Source organism: Cervus elaphus, chromosome X, assembly GCF_910594005.1.
Source record: "Cervus elaphus chromosome X, mCerEla1.1, whole genome shotgun sequence".
In the NCBI taxonomy this organism is placed as follows: domain Eukaryota; kingdom Metazoa; phylum Chordata; class Mammalia; order Artiodactyla; family Cervidae; genus Cervus; species Cervus elaphus.
In genome coordinates, this window is record NC_057848.1 from 27,347,339 (window position 1) to 27,369,240 (window position 21,902).

The 21,902-nt window shown below is 58.3% G+C and overlaps 2 protein-coding genes across 4 annotated transcripts in view; both read left to right on the top strand.

Annotated features, from left to right (window-relative positions):
* The window catches only part of MECP2 (methyl-CpG binding protein 2), a 59,811-nt gene extending 47,940 nt beyond the window's left edge, over positions 1 to 11,871 (top strand). For both annotated transcript variants that reach the window (XM_043895358.1, XM_043895361.1), the window contains 2 exons: positions 724 to 1,074; positions 2,167 to 11,871. In XM_043895358.1, coding sequence (XP_043751293.1) covers positions 724 to 1,074; positions 2,167 to 3,250 — 1,435 coding nt within the window. In that variant the 3' untranslated portion in view covers positions 3,251 to 11,871. The remainder of the gene's footprint in view (positions 1 to 723; positions 1,075 to 2,166) is intronic.
* A 2,256-nt stretch (positions 11,872 to 14,127) lies between these two features.
* Positions 14,128 to 21,702, top strand: IRAK1 (interleukin 1 receptor associated kinase 1). Of its 2 annotated transcripts, XM_043896178.1 has the most exons (14): positions 14,129 to 14,351; positions 14,446 to 14,613; positions 14,737 to 14,868; positions 15,003 to 15,106; positions 15,264 to 15,452; positions 15,698 to 15,762; positions 15,968 to 16,082; positions 16,465 to 16,583; positions 17,045 to 17,252; positions 17,501 to 17,566; positions 18,671 to 18,907; positions 19,480 to 19,891; positions 20,307 to 20,450; positions 20,737 to 21,702. In XM_043896178.1, the coding sequence occupies exons 1-14, from the start codon at positions 14,216 to 14,218 to the stop codon at positions 20,796 to 20,798; spliced, it is 2,157 nt and encodes a 718-aa protein (XP_043752113.1). In that variant the 5' UTR covers positions 14,129 to 14,215; the 3' UTR covers positions 20,799 to 21,702. The 2 variants fall into 2 exon arrangements, with proteins under 2 accessions (XP_043752114.1, XP_043752113.1); XM_043896179.1 differs by lacking the exon at positions 17,501 to 17,566 and having other exon boundaries at positions 14,128 to 14,351.
* The last annotated feature ends 200 nt before the right edge of the window (positions 21,703 to 21,902 follow it).

Below are 21,902 nucleotides of genomic sequence, written 5' to 3' on the forward strand. Positions count from 1 at the left end.
CTTACGTGAGAACCCTGGGCAGCAGTGTCTGGTTGCCCCATCCCACTGTTTAGACAATGCCTTTGTGACTCTTCTCTGTCTAGGGTGTTGGTACCCACCTTGGTTGTCAAGATGAGGAGACTGAGGCACGGGACGTTGAAGTCAGTTGTGCAGATCCATGTTTGGAAATGGCAAAAAGTCATGATTTGGGCTCGGTGTGGCTTACTCCAAATCTGCAGATTTTTCCTCAGCACTGCACTCAGCACCACCTCCCCAGGGGCAGTGTTGGGCTCTTCCCATCATCAAGGTGTACTGTGCGGTTTTCATTGAACACCCGTTTGAGAAAACCCCAAACACAAAAGCTTAGAGTAACACTCAGGCTAGGCCCTGGGAAAGAGGAGCCCCCTCCTTTTTGGTGAGTAGGTCCCTCTCCAACAGGCGAGAGAGTCTCTCGTCATCCGTCCAACCCAGAGGCCCTAGCTCATAACACTGAGAAGCCATCTGGGCAAGCCTGCTAGGGATGGGCCTTAGGGTGTAGGGTGCTGTGGGCCGTCACTGTCAGCAGCCCCGGGCTCTCAAGTCATCTGTAAAGGGGAAGGGCATTTCGATCTGGGGGACACTGGCAGGACAGCCCCTCTCCTGGGGCACTGCCCGTGTCTGGGCACCCCAGACCTGCTGGCGCCCACTTTTTTCTGCACACCAGTTTGTTCCCTGTGATAATGACATCCTTGTTTAACACTTCAGGGAAGAAAAGTCCGAAGAGCAGGATCTCCAGGGCCTGAAGGACAAACCTTTGAAGTTCAAAAAGGTGAAGAAGGATAAGAAAGAAGACAAGGAGGGCAAGCATGAGCCCCTGCAGCCAGCAGCCCACCACTCTGCCGAGCCCGCAGAGGCCGGCAAAGCAGAGACCTCAGAAGGGTCAGGCTCGGCCCCAGCCGTGCCAGAAGCTTCTGCGTCCCCCAAGCAGCGGCGCTCCATCATTCGCGACCGGGGCCCCATGTACGATGACCCCACTCTGCCTGAAGGTTGGACCCGAAAGCTTAAGCAAAGGAAATCTGGCCGCTCCGCTGGGAAGTATGATGTGTACTTGATCAAGTAAGTGGGGTGATTCCTGTCTCTCCAGAGCAGGGAAGGCTAGTGGTGGGGGAGTGGGGGAATAGTCAGGGACTACCGCTAAGAAACTGATGGGGACCCCTTGGAGTGTTAGCTCCTTGCAGCTCATGGATCAAGAAAGTGTGTGTGCGTAACCCCACTTCGAGTCTGGTCTTGAGTAGTGACCACTGCTGGTGGAGTGCGACCAGGTATGCTTGGAATGACCACCTGGGGAGGTCACTGCCCTGAGGGAGATGTCCATCAGGGCCTTATCTGGAGGAAGAATAGCACTGGGGATGCAGAGTTTCACCACACATACTCTGCTGTTGGTTTCCCAGCAGGGGGGCTGTCCTCAGAACCTGGGAACCTCTTCTTTGTGGGAGAGTCCTTCTGTGCCAATACTTCATGAGCCCTGAGAAATACGAATTCGTAGGGTTCAGTCTGTTGTATGAGGCATGCTGGGAAAGGGGGGCTGTCTGATACAGCCTAGAGAGAGCCCCAGATGGGCTCGGAGTGCCTTTCTCACTGTCCCTCTGGCCTTTGTCCAGCTGTGGGCTGGTGGTCCAGTGTTACCTGTTGAAACAGAGTCACTGACGAGTGTAACTACGTTCATTTCACTTGTCCCCCTTAGATGACTCCAGACAGGTTAGCCATTTTCAAAAGTCACTCATAGACAGTCTCATTTAATTCCAGTAACTCAGATAAAGGTGAGCAAAGCATCATCCTACTGGCGAATGAGGAAACTGATTCCTGGAGAGTTCAGTCCGGCAGGTAGACAGGGTCCCCGGGCCAGACCCCTTTGGGGGGCTGAGGAGTGCAACTCCCGGGGGCATCCAGATAACAGCAGGCCACACAGGCACCTATGGCCATCAGGTGACCTGGTTGCTTCCTGTGTAAGTGGGACCACAGCTCCCTAGTTTTAGCTCACATCAGCTTCTCTTAAGTGTCCTTCTTGGTGAGCTGTATCATCAGGCATGTCAGTTGCAGAATACCTCCCGTCAGAGGGTTCACCACCCACCTTCTCCTGTGCTCCACCTCCAGTATTGCTCTGGAAGCTTCTAACCATTCTTTGTGTGTCTCCGCTTGTTCCCACAGTCCCCAGGGAAAAGCCTTTCGCTCTAAAGTGGAGTTGATTGCATACTTCGAAAAGGTAGGCGACACCTCCCTGGACCCTAATGATTTTGACTTCACGGTAACCGGGAGAGGGAGCCCCTCCCGGCGAGAGCAGAAACCACCTAAGAAGCCCAAATCTCCCAAAGCTCCAGGAACTGGCAGAGGTCGGGGACGCCCCAAAGGGAGTGGCACCACGAGACCCAAGGCAGCCGCGTCAGAGGGCGTACAGGTGAAAAGGGTTCTGGAGAAAAGTCCTGGCAAGCTGCTCGTCAAGATGCCTTTCCAAGCTGCGCCGGGCAGCAAGGCGGAAGGGGGTGGGGCCACCACTTCGGCCCAGGTCATGGTCATCAAGCGCCCTGGCCGGAAGCGAAAAGCAGAGGCCGACCCCCAGGCCATTCCTAAGAAACGAGGCCGAAAGCCGGGCAGTGTGGTTGCCGCTGCTGCCGCCGAGGCCAAAAAGAAAGCCGTGAAGGAGTCGTCCATCCGGTCCGTGCAGGAGACCGTGCTCCCCATCAAGAAGCGCAAGACCCGGGAGACGGTGAGCATTGAGGTCAAGGAGGTGGTGAAGCCCCTGCTGGTGTCCACGCTCGGCGAGAAGAGCGGGAAGGGACTGAAGACCTGCAAGAGCCCAGGGCGGAAAAGCAAGGAGAGCAGCCCCAAGGGGCGCAGCGGCAGCGCCTCCTCGCCCCCCAAGAAGGAGCACCACCACCACCACCACCATGCAGAGCCCCCGAAGGCCCCCGCGCCACTGCTCCTGCCCCCGCCCCCACCCCCGCCTGAGCCCCAGAGCTCCGAGGACCCCGCCAGCCCCCCCGAGCCCCAGGACTTGAGCAGCAGCATCTGCAAAGAGGAGAAGATGCCGAGAGCAGGCTCGCTGGAGAGCGACGGCTGCCCCAAGGAGCCTGCTAAGACTCAGCCCACGCTCGCCACCGCGGCCCCGGCCACAGAAAAGTACAAACACCGAGGGGAGGGAGAGCGCAAAGACATTGTCTCATCCTCCATGCCAAGGCCAAACAGAGAGGAGCCTGTGGACAGCCGGACGCCCGTGACCGAGAGAGTTAGCTGACTTTACGCAGAGCGGATTGCAAAGCAAACCAACAAGAATAAAGGCAGCTGTTGTCTCTTCTCCTTATGGGTAGGGCTCTGACAAAGCTTCCCGATTAACTGAAATAAAAAATATTTTTTTTTCTTTCAGTAAACTTAGAGTTTCGTGGCTTCAGGGTGGGAGTAGTTGGAGCATTGGGGATGTTTTTTTCTTATCGACAAGCACAGTCAGGTTGAAGACCTAACCAGGGCCAGAAGTAGCTTTGCACTTTTCTAAACTAGGCTCCTTCAACAAGGCTTGCTGCAGATACTACTGACCAGACAAGCTGTTGCCCAGGCTTCTTAGGGTGTGCCTGCACCTCCCTCCCACCCAGTCCCCCCACGTGGTCACTAGGGACAGAGAGCGCTTGAGAAGACACTCCTGGTTTGGGGGCCATCGGTACCCCAGTCTCAGCTCTCCTTCCCCTCCCACCCCACCCGGCCTCGAGCTCCCCCCAACCCCCCACCCCCCTTACGCCCACCCATGTCAGGACCAGGAGGTCCGAGGCAAGAGAGACAGTTGGATCCTTTGGAGATGGTGGAGACGGCCAGTGGCTCCAGCCCGTGTGATCCCACCCATGGGGGCACACAGACAGCTCCCTGCCAGCCCCAATCCCAAATCGACCAAGACATTTCACAGGATGGGGATGTAGCATCTGTCGGCCCCGGTTCTGGCCCGGCTAGGAGGGAGGCATCCTTTGAGCCCCCCTGGGTGTCGACTGGCCTGCGCCGGAGGTGACATTGGCCCAGGGCCGGCCTCCAGCAGGTAGCGCTAAACAGAGGCCACCAAGGCCACAGGCCAAGGCCCCGGCAGGCTGGCCCAGGCTGCAGCCGGCAGAGTGCCGCGGGCCAGGTGGAGGGCATCCCTGGCTGCTCAGAGCAGTTGTGCCCACTAGTTCGAGCGTTAGTAGATGGGGCCAGGGGCCAGGGGGAAGGCAGGGGAAATGTTCTTCCAAAACTTTTCCAATTCTCAACTCCTTTAGGGACAGCTTAGAACTATTTGCACTATTGAGTCTTCATGTTCCCACTTAAAAACAAACCTGCTCTGCGAGCAAGCTAGCGGGCTTGACTTGGTGACCCTTTGTCCCTCAGGCCACTAGACGTGACGGTGTTGACAACTACCTGGATCTGTATATACCTGCGCTTGTTTTCAAGTGGGCTCAGCACATAGGGTTCCCACGAAGCTCCGAAACTCTAAGTGTTTGCTGCAATTTATAAGGACTTCCTGATTGGTTTCTCTCCTCTCCTTTGGTTTCTGTCTCCTTTCATTTCAGCCTTTTCATTTCTCCCCCTCCTCCCTCGTCCTCACTGCTCCCTTCTGTTCCAGGCAGCCGCAGTGCCCAACTGTACCCCGAGCCGACACTGGTCAGCTCAGGCCCCCAGAACTCCCCCTACCCTTGGCCTTCCTGCCGTCCGCCTCAGCCCCCGCTCCCACCCATTTCTGAGCCCTGAGGAAGCCCCAGACTCTTGCTGAGTTCCCCCAGCTCTAGTACCCCAGCCTCTCTGAGGGGCACGGGAGAGGCAGGATCTTGCTCTCCCAGGACTCCCCTCCTTTGGTCAGACCCTGGATCCCAGGTCTCCTCAGCCTTCCCACTCAACGGTAGTGGGTAGGAGAAGTGGACCCAGATTGGGACTGCAGAGCCAAGGGCAGCACAGAGACTCGCTGTGGCCTGCCAGTGTCACAGAGTGGCCAAGCCCTGACCTTGGCCTATGCAGGACCCGGCTAGGGTGGGGTAGTCAGGCCGGGCAGCAGGCAGAACGAGTCCAGATACCCCTCTGACACTCCTCTGAGCAGGAGTTCTTCTCTGCTGGGCCCCGAGTGGGCTTCACTTGCTGGAGGCTGTGGGGGGTGGCTGGTACCTCATGCTTTTCCGCATCAGCACCAGGGCTGTGGTGTTGGGGCACTGAGGCTTGGGCTTGTTGCGGGGTGTTCATTGGTCAGTTTCAATTCGAGACCCTGTGCTTTTACCCTCTGTTCAGGAAGTCCTTATCTAGCTGCATATCTTCATCATATTGGTATATCCTTTTCTGTGTTTACAGAGATGTCTCTTATATCTAAATCTGTCCAACTGAGAAGTACCTTATCAAAGTAGCAAACGAGACAGCAGTCTTATGCTTCCAGAAACACCCACAAGCACGTCCCACGTGAGCTGCTGCCATGAACTGTCAAGTGCGTGTTGTCTCGTGTATTTTAGTTACTATCCCCCAGCTTTTCTCACTGCGGTGTAACCATGAAGGAGTGAAACATCTTAGAAACCATCTAGCACTTCCTTGCCAGTCCTTTAGTGATCAGGACCCCTAGTTGACAGTTCCAATCAGTAGCTTCAGAAAAAAAATGAAACCGTGTCTCTCTCTCGCAGAACGGTTAGAAGCAAGGGAGTTTGCCCTGTTCTGTTTGTGGAGTAGTAGCTGCCCTTTCTAGCATTTTTGTATCTGTTTCTTGATGCTGCAAAAGCAAGTCCCCCAACCAAACCCACTCTGCTGTCCACCCGCTGGGCTTCACTTCTGAGTCCTCCCCCAGGAAGGGATGGGAGTTGGAAGAGGGGGCATGTCTGTCAGGTTCCCTCTTTCCTCCAAGGACAAAAGGCTCCTGGCACTCTCAGAGGACCCCTGTCCACATGAGCCCACTGTCCAGCCCGTTTGTCATGGAGGTACCATCCGGTTTGCTGGGTCAGGTTTTGAGGCATTAATTACACTGAATCCATAAAACGGGGCTCCTAGGAATGGTCTCCAAAGCTGACCTCCCCAGCAGCTTGGCACCATCTGCTCCTGGGCCAGGGAGAGCTGGGCCTGCCATGCCCCCCCCTTTGACCTGTAACAGTTGATTCTGGGGCTGACTGATGGTGGTGGTCGAGAACACCGAATCTCAAGTGGCATTTCCTTTCTGCCCAGCCTGACCTACAGGCCCCTCGCTCCCCAGCTCCCACCCCTAGAGTTTCAAGGCTGCAGGTTGCACCTTAGGGTTTTCTCCCCCTTTCATCCACATTCCCTCTCCCCCAGATACAGACATTAGGAGCGAGTCACCTTTGGGCAGGGGTGCTGAAGGTCCTATACCACTTCTGTCCTGGAGACAGGTGGACAGAAGGTTGGAGGGCAGGCTTAGCCTTGGAACTCTCACCAGCTGTGTCTGGCCCAGTTGGGGAGTGTGATGTTGATTCTGTGTGTACTTGAACACCGTGAAGATTCAGGGGGCATCCCTTAGGGACTGTGTCCAGAAGGCAGGAATTGATAAGACAGCTTTCAGATACCTGAGGGGCTAGGTCCGTACGTTGGGTCTCCCTGCCCTGTGCCTGTCACTCAGCTCTCCTAACCCATGTTGTTGCTGGCGTTGACACCACAGTGAGGCGGGGCCCCTGGGCCATGGCAGGGTCCAGTACACGTCCCTTCTGCACCGTAGTCCTTATCGAAAGGCACAGGAGACCCCCAGAAATGCCCTGCTCCCCCCGCCACTCCCCTCAGCTCCCTGGACGGTGGAAGCCGCAGTGGTGGCCCGGGCATGTCGGCCACAGCCAGCACCTGACTTCTCTCCTGAGCCCCCGTGCCGGTGCTAGTAACAGTCTGCTCAGCGGTGGTATGCCATCTTAGAGGCCACGAGCAGTGGCGATGGGACTCGGAACAGCACCAGGTTGTTACCTGCCTCCCTGCCTGTCATTGCCGTGACAGCCATCATGAAGGAGGGTGCTTAATAGCCACAAGAACGCCGCCATCTTTGGTGGGAGAGGAATTGGCTTAGCTGACAGGACGTCTGGATTTGAAGTGACTTCTAACAAAGCAGCATGAGCCCAGGAGGGAACAGAGGGTGTAAAGGGAAGCCACCAGGTATGGCAGCCCGGATCTCGTGGCGCCTGGCAGCTGAGCTCTGTACCCCTCTCCCGAGCGTTCCTGCCAGGCCCGACAGGGCTAGGGGAGGTCACAGGCATCAGCCCTAGCTTGGTGCATCCATCTCTAGTGGGGTCATGGCCCCAAATTGTTTTCCTGATGCAAGTTGCCCATGTGGGTGGCCCAGACCATCCAGACCTCGGGGAAGTGAGCTCTCTCTAGAACCTTGTGGGTGTCAGCCTACCGACCCCCTGAGTACTGGCCAGTGCCCAGGGAGGGCTGGGGCACAGGCATGTTGCCAGGCTCATAGTGGAACCTCTGCTCTCGAGCCCGACAGCCCTGCCACGTTGCGTTCCAGCTCTCAGTTGCTCTCTGCAAGGGCCCCATCTCAGCGCTCTGTGCGTGAACCTGTCTACCGGAGGGGTTTGTTGAGTCTCAGTTTTTGCTTTTTTCTCTTTTTGAAATGGTATCAATCTTTAGAAAACATAGCAGAATTGTTAGAGCTCTCTAGGATACTGCCTCACCCAGGGTCTAAAGTTCCATGTTCAAGGGGGAAAAAAGGGAACATTGAAGCCCCTTGTCAACATTGCAGAAGGAAGACTTTGAAATCTTGAGCAGGAAACTACATCTTGATGTTTCTGAGTGAATAAGAGCAAGCTTTCGCCAAAAAAAGGCTGGTCTAAGAGGACTTGGAGCCTGGCCTGCTGTGTGGTCAGTGCTGCAGGTGAAGGGGAATCCAGCCTGAAACTGCTGGGTCTGCGCCTTGGGGCCCTTGGGTCACTGGAAAATCTGTCTCTCTCTCTGTTTCTCTGTCTCTCGGGTAGTGGTCCCTGCAGGGAGACCTGCCTGTCGCGAAGCTACAGGAGCCCAGCTCCAGGTGGGAAGGGGGGTGCTCAGCAGGGAATTGTGAAGGCGCGCAATCTCCTCGCTACCTGATTGACCTGTTCCTTCCTCCTCTGTCATCTCCAGTGAGCCTACCCCAAATGCCGAGGTGTCAGGAAGAATTGGTTCGAATTAGGGCCCAGGCCACTAAGCAGGAGAGGGTGATGTCTCCTCCACAGCGTCTGCCCACGGTGCGGCCTGCCCCCGAGGACAGTCCCTGGCTCTGCCCTCCTTGGGGCCTGGGGCTGAGGGAGGGCAGGGGAGAGGACCCTCATGGAAGGGGCTCCAGCTGGGGGTTTCCAAACATTGGGGAAACTTGCCTTGGCTCTGCCAGCCGCCCCCTCGGTCATCTGTCTCCTCGATTCCTGCTCAGCGGTGAGGGGAAGAGGCCACAAGGTTTGGCTCCTGCCCAGTGGTAGTCCCTCTCCCCAAAGTGTCTGTGTGTCAAGTGACAAAGCTGTTCTTCCTGGTGACCCTGATTATATCCAGTATCTTCTAGACTATACGCATAGACCTGCTTGGTCTTTTCTCTCCTGGGCGTTTGTTTTGCTCTTTAGTTTTGCTTTTCCCTCTCCTGTCCCTTTTATTTAAATACACCAACTAGACACACAAAGCAGTTGAATTTTTATATATATATATCTGTATATTGCACAGTTATAAACTCATTTTGCTTGTGGCTACACACACATGTGCACACACACACACACACACAGACCTGTTAAAATTATACCTGTTGCTTAATTACAATATTTCTGATAACCATAGCATAGGACAAGGGAAAATTTTTAAAAACCAAAAAAAAAAAAAAAAAGAAAAAAAAACACAAACGAAGAAAAAACAACAACAAAAAAACAAACCGACAAATCCGTCTGCTGGTCACTCATGTCCAAGCAGAGCCGTGGTCTTTCCTCGCTTCTTTCAAGGGCTTCCCAGTGCCGAGCGAAGGAGGCAGCTCCTGGGTTTCGCACTGTTTCTCCCGAGCTTGTGAGAGAGGCCCCAGGGCGCTGGCATAGGCAGGACAGTTCGTTTCAGTGGGTGGATGCAAGCGTGCTCCCTGGCTCTGGCGAAGCCCAGGATGTAGTTGACACTGCCTGGTCCCCTTTGATCTCTGGGTGGGGCAGCTGGCATTCATGGGGGTGGCCTGCCCCCCCCCGACACCCTCCAGTGACCCAGTCAGAGTGATGGTGTGCAGACAGGCAGCAAACCTCCCCACTGGTAGGGCCCCTCTCTGCCAAGTCCGGGGACCACAGGGGAGACGGAAGGCCGTGTCTTGATTCAGAAAGTGTGAGCCATACCAGATAGAACATCAGGGACCCCAGAACCACATGTGTGGTCCAGCGGGTCCCTTCCATGAGGTAGCGAAGACTCCAGAAACGTTCCTTCCTCTTCCCCCCACCCCATCCTACGAGTAATTGCATTTGCTTTTGTAATTCTTACTGAGCAATATCTGCTAGAGAGTTTAGCTGTAAGTTCTTTTTGATCATTTTTTAAGTAAGTAAAAACACCAAAAAAAATAATAATAATATCCAGAAACTTGTTCTTCCAAAGCAGAGAGCATTATAATCACCAGGGCCAAAAGCTTCCCTCCCCGCATCATTACTTCTGAGGCCTGCGTCCAAAAGAAACCTGTAGAGGCCCTTCAGGTGGCCAGGCACCCCTCAGGCCCCCGGGAGGACCTGGGCCTGGGGGCTGGGCCCCACCTTTGGTTCAGTATTAGTGGTGGGTCCCTGCCTCTTCTCCCACCCAGCCTGGGCCGGGGGGTCAGAGGAAGCTGCTGCAACCGCTGCTGTCCAGCCTCTTGCAGATGGGTGTTGGCGCATGTCCAGTTCTGCCCGAGATCTGAAGGCAGCACCGAGTTAGCCTCAGCCGGTGACCTCTCGCCTGGCCTGCCCCAGGCAGCAGGGCCCGCCCGGTGCACTGTTCCTGGGTTGCTGGACGGTGGCGTGGCAAAGGCTTGCAGAACTCAAAACCTGCTCCTTCCCTTGCTCCCAAGGCCTCCTTTTCCGTTTGAGTTGTCACTGCTTCAATCAATAACAGCCGCTTCAGAGTCAGTAGTTGATGAATATATGACCAAATATCACCAGGACTGTTACTCGGTGTGCCGAGCCCGCTCCTCGTGCGGGGCTCCTGTACCCGGACACTGTACCGTGTGCTGTGTTTGCGCTCCTCCCCTCCTCCGCCCTCCCCTCGTCTCTCTGGGGTTGTTTCTGTTTGGGTTTGGTTTGGTTTTGAGTTCTCCTTTTGTGTTCCAAACATGAGCTTCTCTCTACTGGTCCTCTTAACTGTGGTGTTGAGGCTTCTATTTGTGTAATTTTCGGTGGGTGAAAGGAATTTTGCGAAGTAAATCTCTTCTGTGTTTGAACTGAAGTCTGTATTGTAACCATGTTTAAAGTAATTGTTCCAGAGACAAATGCTTCTAGACACCTTTTCTTTACCAACAAAAGAATTTGGAGGGAGGGGATGGTAACCAGGAGAGGGGCTGTCCTCTTGCCCCAGGAGGGGGAGAGCCAAAGACAGGACCCCCTGCCCAGATCAGCCAGAAGCCACCCAAAGAAGTGACACCTAGAGCTGACAAATCGAATGGCTGACGTGCTGCAATTTGTGAAGTCAGAGCAAAACCAGGTTTTGGTCCACTCCCAGATTAGTAGCATCAGGATTATTTTTTTTAAGGACGGACAAGGTTGACATTCCTGCAAGGAGAGCCAGGAGGGGTGTGAGCAGAGCCAGCCACACCTCGGCGGGAGGAGGTCAGGGTGGGCTTGCGGGGCAAGGCTTGGCCAGAAGTTGGGCGTCTCCCTGGAGACCTCCACTGTGGCCACAGGTCAGGTGTGTGTGGACAGGGCATTTTGATTCAGGGGGGGCATTACCGTTCGGGGTACCATCATCAAATCCACCCCGCCCCACAGTGCACGACACTAACATAACCTCTGGATTCCCCACTTTCCCAGATGAGGAGATGATGGCAGGGTGGCGGGGGGCGCACACCCTTGGCTGTCATCTGATCCCCAGCAAAATTTGGATGTGAGAAACCACCCCCCTTCTCGTTTCATGGCAAAACCCGATCCTCTTCAGAGTAGCCGTTACCTCCCAGACACTGTTGAGGACTGACGGAACAGTGGTGGCCACGTGCTCCCTTAGCGCCCGGGGGCCCCCCCTCTTCGAGGACAGTGCTGACCATTCAGGCATGGGGCTTAGGAGCGAGAAGAACCAAGCAGGGTCACCGCCCTCTCCTGAGTCGCAGGGACCCTGGTCTCCCTGTGCAGAGGGAGCTGGCTCCAGCCCAGGAGGAAAAGGGCTGGAAAAGTGTGTGTGGGGTGCGGGGAGTCACCCAAGACAGACTTGGCTGGAGATGATCTCCTAAAGCCCTCTATCGCATTCACCTTCAGTTTTTGTGTTTTGGGACAATTACTTTAGAAAACTTAAGTAGGTTGTTTTAAAAACAAAAAAAATATTGATTGCTTTTTTGTAGTGTTCAAAAAAAGGTTCTTTGTGTATAGCCAAATGACTGAAAGCACTGATATATTTAAAAACAAAAGGCAATTTATTAAGGAAATTTGTACCATTTCAGTAAACCTGTCTGAATGTACCTGTATACGTTTCAAAAACACCCCCCACTGAATCCCTGTAACCTATTTATTATATAAAGAGTTTGCCTTATAAATTTACATAAAAATGTCCGTTTGTGTCTTTTGTTGTAAAACCAAGTGATTTTTTCATAAGGTTCTTTTACTATTTGAAAAGATGGGCAGCACGCAGTTTTATTTTATTTTTGTAAGTTTTTTAATACGTGTGAAAGCCAAGAATACTCAGCATGCCTTTCTAAGTGACGCGTTCGCACCTTTTGTTGGGAAGTACTGTATCCTGTGCTGTTAGCATTCTCGATAAATCTCTCTGTGAAAGTGACTCCAGGTCTGGGCTTTCATTATCAAGACAGCTCCCAGGACAGCAAGGTGGGGCACTTCCTGGGAACACACAGAAGCCAGCCGCTTTTTGGGCACCCTGGGGAGGACAGGGCACTGGCCAGCACCCCACACTGGCCTGCCTTTGGGGTCCACCTGCCCAGAGGGGAGCTCTGAGCCGGCAGGCGGGAAGGGCCTTCTGCAGAGCAGCACAGCTTCCCTGTCCCAGAGGGCCAGGGCAGCATCCTGGCTGTCCCTGATGGGCTGCAGGGCTTTTGGAAACCCCCCAGCTCTGACTCCTCCGGTGCCTCTTGCCTGAGACCCTCCCAAGGTCTCTGCTGATCTGATCCTGGCCCGAAGGACACGCTGTGTGCCACCCCCCCCCATTCCCAGGCTTCCAATGAGGTGGAGCGCTCTCTGGAGCTCGTGGTTCCCCTACAGCCGTCCTCCATCAGGCTGCCGATGGCTTGGAGGTGACAAGAACTGCTCAGAGTTCAGCATCACAGGCACATGTATGTGAACACAGCTACTTGGAGGTGCACTCGAGCGTCCTGGCCTTAAATGGTAAAACAGAGGGTTGACATTCATGGTGTGTGTGTATCCTGAGCATCCCTGAGGTGCCAGGGCTGTCCCAGGAGCTGCAGTCCAGCAGAATTGGAAGTGGGACCAAGTCCTGGTTCACTTATTGTGTGTGTGCCCACTAGTTCCCTCCTCAGCTTGGGAGTCTCAGTAAGAGCTGTCCCTGTCGGAAGCCACTGGGGCTCAGGGCGTGGCTGGCCTCCTCTTGGGGAGTGGCTGCAGCTTCTGGGAAGAGGCTGCCATGGAGGTGTGTCTCGGGCTGACCTGTTTTCTGCAAACCACTCTTGAAGTCTCTGGATGGACAGCCTGCGGGCAGGGAGGGTGGCAGCCCTCAGGGGTCAGGATCAAGTGGACAAGGGGGTGGCTAGCGAAGACCTGCCTTTCAAACTGGCATCCAGCTGGAAAAAACAGAAGAGGAAGGTGCCCTGGCTGCTTGACGGGGGGCGGGGAGGGGTGTCGGGGAAGCAGATGAGTGCTGAGGCTGAAGAAGGACGCGCCAGGGGACGCCAGGCCATCTTCCAGCTACCTGAGTATCTGCTGGACGGAGCTGCAAGTGCAAACCCGTGAGGGTGGGAGCCCTGGCACATTCTCGGAACCCCAAGGAGTTGTGGCTGGGTTAAGGCTGCCGCTGAGTGCCAAGAGCGAGACAGGTGGGCACAAAAGGGCCACGTGGTGACAACGGTCAGAAGCCGTGCTGAAAAGCTGCGATCCCTCCGAGGGCTTCAGGAACCCCGGGAAGGTCTTAAGCAGGAAAACTGGTGTGAGTGCTTTGTGCCTAAGGAAGACCCCTGAGCCGAGAGGAGGCAGGGAAGCATGTTCGTCTAGGTTCATCTAGGTCAGAGCCCGGTGGGGAAGAGAGGAACTCCGGAGAAGTTTAGAGAGATGACAGTTTCCTTGTGGCTGCTACTGCTACTGCAAATGATGGAGGCATGATGGAGGCATGCCGGAGGCCTGTGGGGAGATGCCAGACAGGCCAAGTATGGCGTTCTGTGAGCTTCAGAGAAAGGGGTGGGAGCCGCCAGAGCCCGCCATCCTCATGCATGCCAAGAGGGAGGAGGGCAGCCGGAGCAAAGGTCTGTCTCTAAGAGAAGTAAACACGTTTTCTGTGCTAGTGGAAGGAGAGAGCGAAGAAGCAAAGAGGGCAGATGCTGCAAAGACCTAACCACCGCTGGAGCAGGTTCCCAGAGGGCCAAGAAAAGATGGGATCCAGGACCCAGGAGGTGGGTGGAGATGCTGCGAGCTTCCAGATCTTTCTTCCTGCCCCCAGTCTCACAAGTCAGCTGCAGGGAGTCGGCAGGGAGCCCTGGTGTGACCCACATCTAACCCTGTCCCGCCTGGATGTCTTGACCCCTCTCCACCGCTTTCCCCACGAAACGGAAACCTAAAGAGGGCCGGCCAGTGGCTCTCCGAAGCCCTGCTTCTAGCCCATTCTGGAAGGCCTTCGCTGTGCCCATCGTCCCTGGGGCCGAGAAACATTCTCCTGCAGCCCTCGGAGCCCTCCTCCCGCTCCGGGAAGCTCACCCGTCCGCCTAGCCGGGCCCTGGGTGCTGCCCTGGGAAGCGTGACCGCGCGCGGCGCCCCCTTGTGGCCGGGGCTGGCGGTGGCGGCGGCGGGCGAGCTGGCAGCGGCCCCGGGTACCGCCCCTTCCGGCCCGCCGGGCGTCGCACGAGGCCGCCTTAAAGGGGAAGTGAGTCAGTGTTTGCGGACCCGGCCGGCCGAGGCCCGCGCCCGCCGCGGCCCGGAGAGGCCCCGGCCCGGCGGCGGTGGCCATGGCCGGGGGGCCGGGCCCGGGAGACCCTGCGGTCCCCGGCGCCCAGCACTTCTTGTACGAGGTGCCGCCCTGGGTCATGTGCCGCTTCTACAAAGTGATGGACGCCCTGGAGCCCGCCGACTGGTGCCAGTTCGGTGGGTGGCCGCAGGCCGGCAGGGGCGGGGCGGGGCGGGCCGGGGAGCCGCGCGGGGACCCGGGCGCCGCGGCCTGACGTCCCCTGCCCCGCAGCCGCCCTGATCGTCCGCGACCAGACCGAGCTGCGGCTGTGCGAGCGCTCCGGGCAGCGCACAGCCAGCGTCCTGTGGCCGTGGATCAACCGCAACGCCCGCGTGGCCGATCTCGTGCGCATCCTCACGCACCTGCAGCTGCTGCGGGCGCGGGACATCATCACTGCTTGTGAGCGTGGCCCCGGGGACCCCTGGGACCCCCAGGACCCTGGGCCAGGGGCCACCCAGGGCTTACCCCAGAGCTCCTCCCTCCAGCCTGGGCCTAACGTCCTTTCCTTCCCCGGCCTCCCAGGGCACCCTCCCGCCCCTCTTCTGCCCCCCAGCACCACCTCCCCGACACCCAGCAGCATCTCCGCACCCTCCGAGGCTGCGGCTCCCGGCCACCGGAAGTTGCCGTCTCTGGCCTCCACCCTCCTCTCCCCAGGTAAGACAGCCCGGGTTGGGGTGGTTCGTGGGGGTTGGCCTGATGAACCTCAGGAAAGGACCCCCTTGCTCCTGGCCACACCAGTAGATCCTGCCACTGGCCTCTGCCTGCCTCTGACTGGTGTCTTTACGAAGCTTTTCCAGGCTCTCAGACTCACTCTGACTCTGAGCTCTGTCCTCGACCAAGCCCAGCTGCCCACCAGCCACCATTGCCATCTCCAGCCCCCTCATCTACCAAGGTAGGTGGGTCCTGCCCCCCACCCAGAGGTTTGATGCCAGCAAGCAGTGACAAAGCCGCCTTTGGTCCCCTAGGCCACCCCAGGCAGCCCAGCAAGGGTGGGCTGAGGCAGAGGGGAAGACACGGGACCTCACCTGATACAGGGTCTCTTCCCACAGCCCAGCCCGGAGAGCCCCGTGTCCCTCCTGCCAGGGGCCCCCTCCTCTTCATTCTGCTGGCCCCTCCATGAGATTTGCCAGGGCACACACGACTTCTCAGAGGAGCTCAAGATTGGGGAAGGTGGCTTTGGCTGTGTGTACCGGGCAGTGATGAGGAACACTGTCTATGCTGTGAAGAGGCTCAAGGAGGTGTGTGGAGCATCCTCGCCAGGGCCCTCAATGGCTGTTCCCAGACTCGGGCTTTTGTAGTCCTCCCCCACCCCCTTTGCGACCCCACAGGGTTCCTTCAGCCCTCTGATTTCGCAGTCCAGGGCCCCCAGCCCCGTGCTCCTTCTGGGCCCAGAACAGGTGGCAGGGGGGGTGGCTGTGAAGTCTGGGCTACAGGTGTCTCACACTGCCAGTCCCCCCTGCCTCATTCTCCCCGAGGGCTGCAGGAGGCCGACCTGGAGTGGACCACAGTGAAGCAGAGCTTCCAGACCGAAGTGCAGCAGCTGTCGCGGTGAGCCTGCGGGCAGGAGCAGGGCCCTGCCAGGACTGCATGTCTGGGGACCTGGCTCCCCCTTGGTCTGCAGCCTGCCAGGCCCAGGCGAGCCGGGGAACCTGGTTAGGGACCGTCCGCACCCCACACCCCACCCTGAGATGGCCGGATGGAAGGCGTGCTGGATGCTGGGAGCAGAGCGCTGAGACCCCACTGTTTCAAGTAGGTTTCGTCACCCCAACATCGTGGACTTTGCTGGCTACTGTGCTCAGAGTGGCTTCTACTGCCTTGTCTATGGCTTCCTGCCCAATGGCTCCCTGGAAGACCGCCTCCACGTCCAGGTAAGCCTTGCCCGGCCTGGCCTGGCACACTGTGTCACGCTTGGCACCTGGTCTGAGTGGGACACGGGGCCAGGGCCCTTGGCCTCGGTGAGCGGGGCCTCTCTGTGCTCGGAAGCCGAGCTCACGGGGCCTCTGAAAGGGGCCCTGTCTGCTCCCCTGGGCAAGCAGTGTAGCGGAAGGGTCTTGGTGGCATCGCCCAAAGGGCAAGAGGCAACAGACAGTCACTGGGCCCCATCTAGAGAGGCACCCACAGGATGCAAGGGCTGACCAAGCCCAGGACAGGAGCATCTCTGACCTGACTCTTCAGCACTCAGGGGAAGCATGGATAGGCATCAAAGACAGTGGCTCCGCAGTCTCCCCTTTCTTCCTTGTGCCCCTCCAGACACAGGCCTGGCCCCCTCTCTCCTGGCCTCAGCGACTGGACATCCTTCTGGGCACGGCCCGGGCAATTCAGTTCTTACATCAAGATAGCCCCAGCCTCATCCATGGAGATGTCAAAAGGTGAGGCGGGGACACGGCTAGCCCCTGGGGGCCTTTGAGGTTGGCAGGAGCCCTATGGCAAGGGGTGATGCTCCCACACCTCCCACCAGCAGGGACCGGGGGTGCCTGCTGCCTGGTCCCTGGGAGCCTGGCCCGAGCGATCCCCGTGAGGACAGGGGACGTCAGGGCTGGGGTCTGCGGGTCACTGAGCATCCAGTGTGGGCCAGGGGTGGACTCGGAGGCCAAGGATGGGCCCCACTGGTGAACAGGGCCTCAACTGCAGGATGGGGCTCTGGGGGCCACTTGCTCAAAGCCTCAAGGGGCCAGAACACCACAAGCATGGGCCATGATCCGCCACTGAGGTGCACGTCGGTAGCTCTGGTCTGATTGTCTCAGGACCTGGCAGGGGGCAGTAGGTGCAGGGGTGATGAGTCACAGAGAGGGCTAGGGCCAGGCTGACACCACTGCCTTCTGTCCCCAAGTTCCAATGTCCTTCTGGATGAGAGACTGATGCCCAAGCTGGGGGACTTCGGCCTGGCCCGTCTCAGCCGGTTTGCTGGGGCCAACCCTGGCCAGAGCAGTAGCGTGGCCCGGACTCGGACGGTGCGCGGCACCCTGGCCTACCTGCCCGAGGAGTACGTGAAGACCGGGAGGCTGGCCGTGGACACCGACACCTTCAGCTTCGGCGTGGTGAGCTGCAGGGCCCTCGGATGGTCTGGGGGTGGGGGACCGTGGCCCCCAGAGAATCCCCCAGCAGGCCTGACCAGCTTCAGCTCCTGGGACCCGTCCTCCCCAGCTCGGGCGCCCTACGCAGTTTCACACCTTCATGTCTGTTGTTTTCCATTCCTCTGCTCCCTGTGGGCCCTCCAGACCCCCCAAGCTTGAGTCCCGTGAGCGGGTTCTCAGTGGCCCCAGTCTGCAGCCTGCTCTCTCTGCAGGTGCTGCTGGAGACCCTGGCTGGCCAGAGGGCTGTGAGGATGCATGGCTCCCAGCCCAAGTATCTGGTGAGCCTCCTCCCGAGGCAGGTGGGGAGGGAGAGAGGGAGGGTGGAACAATCCGGAACGCGGGGCCCCGCAGGAGCCAGTCCGGCCGCTGCTGACTCATCGTTCAGAGTAGGCAGGGCCCCAGACAGCTGTATCTGCCTGGCCGGGGACAAACCTGTGTCCCCGGCAGGTGCCATGGGCCCTTCCAGACCCCACCTGGGTTGAGGGGGGTCAGAGAGGGTGGGGTGCAGCCTGATCACAGTGGAAAGCAGAATCAAGGGACCTGGGAGAGGCAATGGTTGGGAATCGGACCATGTCCCCCCTCACCCCAGACACCTTCCCTGGGTTTTGGGGGGCAGGTCTGCTCCTCCACGGACTGACCCAGAGCCCAAAATCCAGCTCCTCTCTGCTTAGTCAGCAGGATCCTTCACACTGTATAAGCCAGTGTGTTGCCCAGGCTCGGGGCTGTTTCTGTCCATTCCCGGGTCTCGGAGGGGCCTGCGCCAGAACTGGGCACCGACTAGATCGTCACTCAGGCCCATTGTCAGCACTGCTGTGGGGCAGCATGCCAGACCCCACAGGGTCCCCGCCACGGCTTCTCTGGGCAACCACCAAAAATGCTCTTTCAGAACTGTGAGGAGGTGGCAGAACCCCTTTACCCCCGCCATGCTTGGGGTGAAGGCCCAGGCCCTTGACGTGGTTGCCAGCTTTCTGTCTGTCTTCCAGACCTGGCGGCTCCAAGGTCCTCTGCCTGAGAGGCCACGCCCTCTGACCCCAGGGTCTGCTCCTGGTCCTTCCTGTCTGGTCCTGTCCCCCCAATCTCCCTGCACCCCGCCCTCTCTGGCTAGTTGTTATCTTTTGATCAGAGCCCGAGTGTCACTTGCTTGGCCCCCCCCATCGAAACCCCCAGAGGGGCCTCCCTGCTGTGGTTTCCCCTGGTTTTCAAGGCATATCAATGTCTCTCCTCTCTCAGGAAGTCAGCTCTGTGAAAGCCAGCCCAGGTGCTGGGCGTGTGGCTGGATCCCAGGGTCCCAGGTCAGCTCTGAGCATATGCAGACGAGGGCCAGGGGATGGCAGTGCAAGGCACGGCCCACAGGGGTCAGATTCACGTTGCATGTCCCACAGAAAGACTTGGTTGAAGAGGAGGCCGAGGAGGCCGGGGTGACCCTGAAGGGCACCCAGACCGCAGTCCAAGGCGGGCCGGCTGCAGACACATGGGCCGCCCCAGTTGCCGCCCAGATCTACAAGAAGCACCTGGACCCCAGGCCGGGGCCGTGCCCACCAGAGCTGGGCCTGGCCCTGGGCCAGCTAGCTTGCTGCTGCCTGCACCGCCGGGCCAAGAGGAGACCCCCAATGACCCAGGTAGTCCTGTGAGCTGGGGGTACGGGAAGTGCTTGAGATGCCAGTCTCCACATGTTGCTCGCCTGCCCTTTGTTTCGGCTTGAGTCCCCGCTGAACCCGGCCAGGTACAGAGAGGGAGGCGATTGGCTTTTTACTGCGCCCCCTTCTGGGTGCCTGGCGCCACTGCATCTGCCTTTTTTGTGTCCCTTCCACCTGTCTCTCTTTTTTTTTTAATTTATTTATTTATTTTAATTGGAGGCTAATTACTTAACAATATTGTGATGGTTTTTGTCATACATTCACATGAATCAGCCGTGGGTGTACATGTGTTCCCCATCCTGAACCCCCCCCATGTCCCTCCCCATCCCATCCCTTATTTGTCTCTCTTGAGAAAAGAAAGAAGCATCATGGAGGGCATCAGGGCAACGAGGTTTGCTTTCTCGAGGACAAAGAGAAGCCGCTGTCAGTCCTTAGCTTTAGTGGCGATGATTCTCTTCTCTGGCCCCGACCTGGAGCTGCCCTGCGGTTCCGCCACCCTCTGCGAGGACTTGGACAGGGCCACTCACCCTGAGAGCCCCGGTCCCTCCCTGCAGGTGTACCAGACACTGGAGGAGCTGCAGGTGGCGGTGGCAGGGCCATGCCTGGAGCCGGAGGCTGCCAGCCACAGCCCTCCTTCCCCGCAAGAGAACTCCTACATGTCCACCAGCAGGAGCGCCCTGAGCCGTGCCAGCCCCCGGCAGCCCCTGGTGGCACCCTCGGGGGCCCAGGCCCAGGCTACAGACTGGCCGCAAAAAGGAGCCAACCAACCCGTGGAGAGTGACGAGAGTGTGTCTGACCTCTCCGCTGCCCTGCACTCCTGGCATCTGAGCCCCAGCTGCCCTGCGGGCCCAGGGGCCCCCAGCTGGGTGCCAGCACCCCTCGGGCAGGCTGCCCGCACCCAAGGAGGTGCTGCCCGAGAGTCAAGCTGGGGGAGCGGCCCGGGTCTCCAGCCCACAGCTGTGGAAGGTACCAGCAGGGGGACCAAAGGCCTCCTTTCCGGGCAAACCCTCCCCACCCCAGCCTTCTGGGCAGAGAGACCCAGGACCCACCGTGAAGCTCTGTCTGTGCTTAGAAAGTTGCAGGCTGCTGTCTTGGGTTGGGCTGCTCACCTGACCCAGGAAGGTCCACAGAAGGACCATCCTGGGCCATCTCATCTCGCTGTGCCATGCCCCCAGCTGATTGAGGACAGACCAGGAGCAAGGCAGGCCCAGTCCACAACTGGACTCCAGGCCTTGCCCATAGACAGACAGAGCGCTCAGGACCTCTGTCCTTCGGGAGGGCAGGGAGGGAGCTAGGCTGGGGATGGGGAAGTCTCGCGAGGCCAGCAGTGAGTATCAGCAGGAAGTTCCCAGAGGCTCAGAGGGTCCTCTCTCCACCCCAGGGCCCCTCCTGGGCAGCTCCACGTCCTCACAGCCCCCACAGATTGTGATCAATCCAGCGCGACGGAAGATGCTGCAGAAGTTGGCGTTGTACGAGGATGGAGTCCTAGACAGCCTGCAGCTGCTCTCGTCCAGCTCTCTCCCAGGTAGCCCCCGAGAATGGTGGCCTTTGAGAAATCATGTGCTCTGGGCACAGCCCAGTCCTGTCCTGTCCCACCTCTCTGTCCTTCCAACACTCCCCCTCCCCGTAGTCCAGGATTGCCAGCCCTGCCTGTGCTTCCGAAACATATGAAGCCCCCGCTGGGCAGGTTCCATTCAAAGAAGTGCTGCTGAGGAATGGAAACCACTAAGTCCAGAGAGCGCCCCGGGAACAAGGGGGTAGGGCAGCCCCACTGTTGGCTAACTGACTGGCATTTCCTACCCACTGTGCAGACTCGGGCCGGGACCTGCGGGACAGGCAGGGGCCCGAAGAGAGAGACGAGTTTCGGAGCTGAACCGCCCGCCTGGGCCGATCCCCAAACCTGGAAGTCCAAGTTCTCATGGTCAGAAGTTCTCACGGCCCTCAACCCCTTGACGGCCTGCGGGCATTGGGGGTAGGGGAGCTCCATCCGCCTGGAGGAGGGCGCGTGGTGGCCCTGGCACTCTTGGGGCCGGGCTTGGAGCCCCCTGCCCTGAGTAGGGCAGGGATATCTCTATGACCTGCCCTCGGTCCAGCATCTGCAGAAGCGGAAGGCCACTGGCTCTGGAGGGGCCAAGGAGGAGTCAGGAGTGGGCACTGCCAGTTGGGCAGGGCATCTGTAGCCCAGGGCTACAGGGTACAGAGCCGTCGAGGCGGGGCCCCTCCCAGCCTTGTAACTGGGAAACACAGAGGTGTGGCTGGCCCGTGGTTCAGTCCACAAGCTGGAAGCGGGGGTTCCAAGAGGCCCCGGGGAGTCCTGCAGCACCTCTCGCCAGGCCAGTGTCTGCAGGCTGCCCCAGGGGGGCAGAAGCTGGCCTACCACCCAGGCCACCTCTCAGTGCTGCAGACGGTCACCGAGCCAGGCCGGGCTCTCCAGACCACAAGCTCCGCCCCAGGCACAGCTTGTGGCAGAGGGGTCATGCTCCGCCCCCCTCCAGATTTGGCTTGGCACACACCATGTGTCACCCAGACTGTGAGAAGCCCCAAGAAGGCAGGAAGTTGGGAGCCAGGCAGAGAGGAAGGAAAAAGACAAGGGGACTCCGAGTTTTCGGAGCAAGTCAGGGTTTTTGTCACTGAGTGTCTCTGAGAGCAGCCCAGGGCTGTAGCAGAGGCTCCAGATGCTTCTGTGTCTGCAGTCATGAGTCACACTACAGGCCCCACATAAGCGAGGCATTGGTGGAGTCCAAGTTCTCCTGGAGTAATAAAAGCTTACCCTTCCATCTCTGGCTGTACTCATAGATTTTGTGGCAAAGCCCTGAGCTTGTCCAGGGCCTTTCTTCTCAGGGTTGACTGTCCAAACCCAGACACCAGTCTCCCACCCCATCCCCAAATCCTCTGCAGGTACTTGCTTCCTCTCCCAGTAAGCCGCCATGCTGGTAACAGGTCACACAACACTACTACCCAGCAGTACTTTCACAGG